The following is an 8,460-nucleotide window of genomic DNA, read 5'->3' on the forward strand; positions in this document are numbered from 1 at the left end:
CCCTACAGTTTTTCCAATTTTCAACAGTTTCAACTGGTTTTTTTTAACGCTCCCCTAACACTTCCGACCAAAACCATACAGTTTTTTCCACGTTTCACCAGTTTCAACTGGTTTTTTTAACGCTCCCCTAACACTTCCGACCAAAACCCTACAGTTTTTTTCCACTTTTCACCGCTCCCCTAACACTTCCGACCAAAACCCTACAGTTTTTTCCACTTTTCACCAGTTTCAACTGGTTTTTTTTTTTTACCGCTCCCTAACACTTCCGACCAAAATCCTACAGTTTTTTCCACTTTTCACCAGTTTTCAACTGGTTTTTTTAACGCTCCCCTAACACTTCCGACCAAAACCCTACAGTTTTTTCCACTTTTCACCAGTTTCAACTGTTTTTTTAACGCTTCCCTAACACTTCCGACCAAAACCCTACAGTTTTTTCCACCTTTTCACCAGTTTCAACTGGTTTTTTAACGCTCCACTAACACTTCCGACCAAAACCCTACAGTTTTTTTCACTTTTCACCGCTCCCCTAACACTTCCGACCAAAACCCTACAGTTTTTTCCACTTTTCACCGCTCTCCCCTAACACTTCCGACCAAAACCCTACAGTTTTTTCCACATTTCACCAGTTTCAACTAGTTTTTTAACGCTCCCCTAACACTTCCGACCCAAAACCCTACAGTTTTTAACACTTTTCACCAGTTTCAACTGGTTTTTTAATGCTCCCCTAACACTTCCGACCAAAATCCTACAGTTTTTAACACTTTTCACTGCTCCCCTAACACTTCCGACCAAAACCCTACAGTTTTTACCACTTTTCACCAGTTTCAACTGGTTTTTTAATGCTCCACTAACACTTCCGACCAAAACCCTACAGTTTTTACCACTTTTCACCAGTTTCAACTGGTTTTTTAACGCTCCACTAACACTTCCGACCAAAACCCTACAGTTTTTTCCACTTTTCACCACTCCCCTAACACTTCCGACCAAAACCCTACAGTTTTTTCCACTTTTCACCAGTTTTCAACTGGTTTTTTAACGCTCCCCTAACACTTCCGACCAAAACCCTACAGTTTTTAACACTTTTCACCAGTTTCAACTGGTTTTTTTAACGCTCCCCTAACACTTCCGACCAAAACCCTACAGTTTTTAACACTTTTCACCAGTTTCAACTGGTTTTTTAACGCTCCGCTAACACTTTCCGACCAAAACCCTACAGTTTTTAACACTTTTCACCAGTTTCAACTGGTATTTTAACGCTCCCCAAACACTTCCGACCAAAACCCTACAGTTTTTACCACTTTTCACCAGTTTCAACTGGTTTTTTAACGCTCTGCTAACACTTCCGACCAAAACCCTACAGTTTTTTTCCACTTTTCACCAGTTTCAACTGGTTTTTTTAACGCTCCGCTGACACTTCCGACCAAAACCCTACAGTTTTTACCACTTTTCACTAGTTTCAACTGGTTTTTTAACGCTCCGCTAACACTTCCGACCAAAACCCTACAGTTTTTACCACTTTTCACTAGTTTCAACTCGTTTTTTAACGCTCCCCTAACACTTCCGACCAAAATCCTACAGTTTTTACCACTTTTCACCAGTTTTAACTGGTTTTTTAACGCTCCACTAACACTTCCGACCAAAACCCTAGAGTTTTTTCCACTTTTCACCAGTTTCAACTGGTTTTTTAACGCTCCCCTAACACTTCCGACCAAAACTCTACAGTTATTTCCACTTTTCACCAGTTTCAACTGGTTTTTTTAACGCTCCCGTAACACTTCCGACCAAAACCATACAGTTTTTTTCCACTTTTCACCAGTTTCAACTGTTTTTTTAACGCTCCCCTAACACTTCCGACCAAAACCCTACAGTTTTTTCCACTTTTCACCAGTTTCAACTGGTTTTTTAACGCTCCCCTAACACTTCTGACCAAAACCATACAGTTTTTTCCACTTTTCACCAGTTTCAACTGGTTTTTTAACGCTCAACTAACACTTCCGACCAAAACCCTACAGTTTTTTCCACTTTTCACCAGTTTCAACTGGTTTTTTAACGCTCCACTAACACTTCCGACCAAAACCCTACAGTTTTTTTCACTTTTCACCAGTTTCAACTGGTTTTTTAACGCTCCACTAACACTTCCGACCAAAACCCTACAGTTTGTTCCACTTTTCACCAGTTTCAACTGGTTTTTTAACGCTCCACTAACACTTCCGACCAAAACCCTACAGTTTTTTTCCACTTTTCACCAGTTTCAACTGGTTTTTTAACGCTCCCCTAACACTTCCGACCAAAACCCTACAGTTTTTAACACTTTTCACCAGTTTCAACTGGTTTTTTAACGCTCCCCTAACACTTCCGACCAAAATCCTACGGTTTTTAACACTTTTCACCAGTTTCAACAGGTTTTTTAACGCTCCACTAACACTTCCGACCAAAACCCTACAGTTTTTACCACTTTTCACCAGTTTCAACTGGTTTTTTAACGCTCCACTAACACTTCCGACCAAAACCCTACAGTTTTTACCACTTTTCACCAGTTTCAACTGGTTTTTTAACGCTCCCCTAACACTTCCGACCAAAACCCTACAGTTTTTTCCACTTTTCACCAGTTTCAACTGGTTTTTTAACGCTCCACTAACACTTCCGACCAAAACCCTACAGTTTTTTCCACTTTTCACCAGTTTCAACTGGTTTTTTTAACGCTCCCCTAACACTTCCGACCAAAACCCTACAGTTTTTAACACTTTTCACCAGTTTCAACTGGTTTTTTAACGCTCCCCTAACACTTCCGACCAAAACCCTACAGTTTTTAACACTTTTCACCAGTTTCAACTGGTTTTTTTAACGCTCCCCTAACACTTCCGACCAAAATCCTACAGTTTTTAACACTTTTCACCAGTTTCAACAGGTTTTTTAACGCTCCACTAACACTTCCGACCAAAACCCTACAGTTTTTTCCACTTTTCACCAGTTTCAACTGGTTTTTTAATGCTCCCCTAACACTTCCGACCAAAATCCTACAGTTTTTTCCACTTTTCACCGCTCCCCTAACACTTCCGACCAAAACCCTACAGTTTTTACCACTTTTCACCAGTTTCAACTGGTTTTTTAACGCTCCCCTAACACTTCCGACCAAAACCCTACAGTTTTTACCACTTTTCACCAGTTTCAACTGGTTTTTTAACGCTCCGCTAACACTTCCGACCAAAACCCTACAGTTTTTTCCACTTTTCACCGCTCCCCTAACACTTCCGACTAAAACCCTAGAGTTTTTTCCACTTTTCACCAGTTTCAACTGGTTTTTTAACGCTCCCTTAACACTTCCGACCAAAATCCTACTGTTTTTTCCATTTTTCACCAGTTTCAACTGGTTTTTTAACGCTCCCCTAACACTTCCGACCAAAACCCTACAGTTTTTTCCACTTTTCACCAGTTTCAACTGGTTTTTTTAACGCTCCACTAACACTTCCGACCAAAACCCTACAGTTTTTTCCACTTTTCACTGCTCCCCTAACACTTCCGACCAAAACCCTACAGTTTTTACCACTTTTCACCAGTTTCAACTGGTTTTTTTAAAGCTCCGCTGACACTTCCGACCAAAACCCTACAGTTATTTCCACTTTTCACCAGTTTCAACTCGTTTTTTAAAGAGACGTCCATTAAGGATGACAGGAGGCACAGCAGCCCTCTGTCTGATGGACAGATGTGTTCATGATGACTTATATATTTACTTTTAATTCATTCACAGTGCGGTATAATGAGACAATAACAGGCTACAGATGCGGACATATACACACACATATATTTATATAAATATATACAATTTCAGAATCAAACAAGTATGAGAGCGCTCTCATAATAACGTAACACAATCAGAGACTGGATATATCACCCCCTCCTCTCTCTCTCTGGTCGCTGAAATGGGGAATTGAATTTACTGGCCAAAAGTTGTACAAGTATTAAAAGTAAGAATAGGACACCAAACCAACTAAGACCCGTCTGTCCGCCGCATCTACGCACTGTACAACACACACTCCTACACACAGGCTACCACACACACCTATGCTCCTAAAGCATAATCAGGCTACAGCCGTTGTGTATTTTATTATGTGAAGCACTAAATATCGACTTTTTGTTTGTAGATATCTACTAAACTAAAGCATACAAATACAGAAAGTAATGTAGGCCTGTTATACTGAGTGATATATATTTTACACACTGCTCTGCTTTCTGCACGGACATCACAGCTGTTCTCACTGTAAACATCGCGTTGCGATGAAAGCAGTTACTAATATAATATCCAAGGGATGCATGCAGAGCTGTCATTGGCTGAGATAAGTCCGGCCGTGCGTCACACCTCCACCGTTCCCGGAAATGCATCCGTGGAGGAGCCGTGGAGGATGCATCAGTGTCTCCTCGGTTAGAGCTCCTCCAGAGAGCCTCCTCGATGCTCGATGCTCGGTCCTCGAAGTGCATTTAGAGAAATGAGATGTCCTTCAACATGGCGCGCTGAAATTCATTTCCGGGTCACTACCGGAGGACCGAGGAGTCGAGGAGGGGACATTTGAGTATTGAGAAACCTCTAAGGATGAAAACATGTCAAAACAAAAAGGTGGAAAATGAAAACAAAAATCCAAAATCATGACAATGATTGTGGAAAGTAATTCAGCACAAAGGCCGTGGGGGTTGATGAAAAGAGCCAATTAAGTGCAAGCAGGGAGATGTTTGAATCAGTACATTGCAGGAGAACGGCTTACAAACTGTAAGTCAAGCTGACAAGAAGGAAGATGCAAATTGCTGTAACTGGTAAAGCTCATCATGTCCCACAGCCAGGAGGCCTGAGAGCATGTTACAGATTACACTTCCACACAGACATATCTCAGTCCACTCAAATATGCCTTTGATTCATTACAGCAAACGTGAACTGCTTGGGCTGCACGGTCCCCCTGAGTACTCTGATTATGACGCTCAATGAGGCCTGATGTACAGTCTCTGCAGCCCTTACTATTGAACTGTCATCCCTCCCACCAGCGTGTGAGAACAGAGAGGGATTAGGCAGGAGAGTGATATGGTTGATGTGGATCATTAACATTCTTTATGATCTGTAATAGTAATTCCCAAGGCAGCAGGGAGATGATCAAATTAGTTAATGTGAAAGAAATTTAGATATTAACATCAAATAGTCTTGTTCTATTTCATCCTTACTGACCGCCAGAGGCGGTGCTTAGCACTGAATATCTTCTGTCTCGCGCATGCGCAGGTCTAATATTTATATCAACAAAGTCACGTGTTACCTCGTATGACCCCGGAAGGCATAAGTTCCGGTGTTGTCAATGAGTTCAGTCCTTTTTCATCTTCTCGCTGCACAGGTTACTACTTATGAGTAGAAGCCAAGCTAGCTTATTGAAGATAGATTCTAGCTCATCGCTACCTGTAGCCTTGTGATCGTCTCCATTGGAGCTGCAGGCTAGAAAAACGCTCGCCCTCCAAAGGCTGCGACGAGCTGTCCGCCCTCCCAAGGGAGGGGACCGCGGTGTTCACCCGCTCGGACCCCAGGAGCTCCGGACCGGTAAAGAGCGGACACTCCTGCACGTCAGCCGGTGAGATCGCTACCATTTATTGCTGATTGTGCTATCTATTCTCAAGCTAATTAAATAATTGCGTACAAGTTAGCCGAGGGCTCTCGCTAATTTGTTACTGCACTAGTGTAGAGAGCGTCCCCGCCCCCCTCTCACTACATACATTTGGTTCCTTACCTGTTCTATCGTCCAGTTAGCTGAGTGCTTTCGCTCAAGCTAACTGTTACGGCGCTAGTGAAGAGAGTGTCTTCGCTCCCCTCTCACGGCGCACAATTGGTTCCTGTTCCATCCTCCAGTTAGCTGAGTGCTCTCGCTCAGGCTAACCTGCTACGGCGCTAGTGGAGAGAGTATTCCCGCTCTCCTCTCACAGCATATCTACCACTAACTGACTTCGTTTTTCTCACCCCAGTTAGCAGAGTGCTCACGCTCACGCTAACTACTATTGTGCTCACTCCCCTCCACTGCGTATATTGTTTCCTGGCCCTCAGACTGACATAAGCTGCCAGCAGCAATTAGTATGGAGTTTTTTCATTGGTGCTGTCGCTATGTTTAACGGCTGTAACACCTGTATGGCTTCTCTTCAACCAGAGGATGGCCATGACCTTTGCCCCTCTTGTCTTGGCCTCGAGCATCTGAGGGAGGGCCTTTCGGAGGACCCGTGCATGAATTGCACCATCATGCCTCGTGCGGTAAGAGCTGCTAACAAGCCCGCCTTAACCTGCCATCAGGCCCTGGGGCTGATCGGTTTTGTAGGCCCCCTATTTAAACAACAAATCAAAGTCATTTATAGCCTCGGCAGGCTCTGTGATCGCACTTATCTACTCTGCTCTATGCGCGCCTGGTCCTCTCCTCCAGATGAGTGACGTATCGGGCCTCCCTCATGTATGTGTCCGGTTGCCGTTGGCTCCCCTCCACGTAGCAAGTCTTCGTTGTCCTCTCCATCTCCTCCAACAGATAATGTCCCTCCTGTGTGTTTTTCTCTCCCGCCACTCCATCGCTATCAGAACCAGACGGCCTACTTGGTTCCGAGGCCCCGCGGCCGGCACCGCTGCCGCTCGGTACAGAACTCATCTGTCCTTCCTCCTTATCCTGGCCTACGGGCTAAAAATAACCTGTAAGCTTCGGCATTTTTTGTAATAGCTGCTTGTCTTAAAACTCCTTTTCCCTCAACAATTTCCTTTTCCGAGCGCCACTCTCAAACTTTTTCTTCTCCGACATTTGCTCTTTAACAACCTTCTTCTGTCACTCAGTCGCAATTTGAATAAGTCACATGTGAAACATATTCTCATTCTGATTGGTTTTTAAGTGGTGCCCACTGACTGTTACGGAGTCAACATTTTTGAGAAAAATCTCTGGAATCCATCGATCTGATTGATTAGCGGAGCAAATGATCAAAATAGTATGGAGGGAAGATATTTTCGTTTGGATTACTGGTCTGGGAGAAGCTCGCGAGTGTGTGGGTGTATACGTGTGTGTTTGTGTATTTTTACGTTTGTGTGTATTGTGTTTGTTTCCCGGGGAAAACCCTCACGAGAAACACCGGCTGTTGTTATGCCTGTTGTGACGTCAAGTTACTCCGTTCTCCGCTTGTAATTATGCTGTTACAAGCTTCAAACTTGTATTTATCATCTGAATTTTCCAAAACAAGTTTAATATTCTGAAAGCCAAGACTTTGTTTATTTGAAACCAGATGAAAAAAACGGTAACGGACCCTGCCGTGTTATCTATGATTGCTATACGCCTTACATTCATAATTTCAGCGGAGGGAGGGGAACAGCAGAGTGGCGAGGGAGAGCTGTCTTCTTCCCTTTACAAGCTTCAAAAATGTATTTATCGTGTGATTTTGGATTTTTTAATGGTTCATGATAGGCCCCCAATTTCCGTAGGCCCCTGGGCTTCAGCCCAGGTCAGCCCGTGCATTAAGGTGGCCCTGGCTGCTAGACTAGCCGAGGTTGAACTACTGACTGAGGGTGGCCTTTCCCCTGCACAGTCGACTACAGCGGAAACCTACCCGTCCTAGGCGTAGGGCAGCAGAGGCTGCGGGTGCCCCACCCAAGAAGAGGACTAAGCCTGATAGGCTGTCCTCTAGGATGGACCTACTCACTACTGAGCTAGGCCAGATGAAGTCACTCCTCTTGGCTCTCCATTCTGGTGCCAGTACAGGGCACGCCGCTGCACCCAGTCCACCCATGGCTGAGCTGATTCCAGATGACGATGTGTTCTCGATGGCAGCTTCAGCCACTCAATTTAATGAGTATGACGGGGAGGCCCGTCCCATGCTTCTGGGCCTGGCTCCTGTACCTCAGCTCATGCATCCTCGTAGGGGGCAGATGACGGCTCCATGGATACCGTCATTCGCATGGCACTGGCTCACCAGCAGCTGGATGTACAGCAGCCCGAAACAGCGCCTGCCAGTGCGTTCTTCAGGCGCACTTTGGCACCCGCCACCTTTGCCGTTCCTCCCTCTTGTGAGTATCTGAGGGAGTTACATGCATGCTGGAGGGACACTAAGACTCTTTCCCGTCTTACGTCCGATGGCCGAGCCCTGACAGCCATGCAGGATGCGGCAAAAGTCGGCCTTGACCACATGCCGGCTGTTGAGCCTACTATTGCTTCCCTAATCGTTTCCCCTGACGAAGCTCTGAGGTCGGAGGCCAGGTGCCCTCGACCCCAATGTCGGGTCACTGATGACCTGCTCACTAAGGCTTACGATGCAGCAGCGCGCATGGGCCGTATAGGCAAGTCCCTCTCTCACCTCATGCTCGCCCTCTCAGCCTCCCTGCAGCAGGAGGCTCTTAGCGCTCCCTCTACCAGCCTCAGTGACGCCTCATTACAGGCGTTTGCTCTGATGTCTAGAGAGCTGGGCGCCTGATGTCCACTC

The 8,460-nt window shown here is 45.2% G+C and overlaps 1 protein-coding gene across 1 annotated transcript in view; it reads right to left on the minus strand.

The window, feature by feature from the left end:
* Window positions 1–7,894, minus strand: part of LOC117537060 (fibronectin type III domain-containing protein 4-like) — a 27,701-nt gene extending 19,807 nt beyond the window's left edge. Inside the window, exon 1 of the mRNA XM_034202238.1 lies at window positions 7,841–7,894. Coding sequence (XP_034058129.1) covers window positions 7,841–7,894 — 54 coding nt within the window. The remainder of the gene's footprint in view (window positions 1–7,840) is intronic.
* Between the last annotated feature and the right edge of the window lie 566 nt (window positions 7,895–8,460).

The sequence above is a fragment of the Gymnodraco acuticeps genome, unplaced genomic scaffold (genome assembly GCF_902827175.1).
Source record: "Gymnodraco acuticeps unplaced genomic scaffold, fGymAcu1.1, whole genome shotgun sequence".
Lineage (NCBI taxonomy): Eukaryota > Metazoa > Chordata > Actinopteri > Perciformes > Bathydraconidae > Gymnodraco > Gymnodraco acuticeps.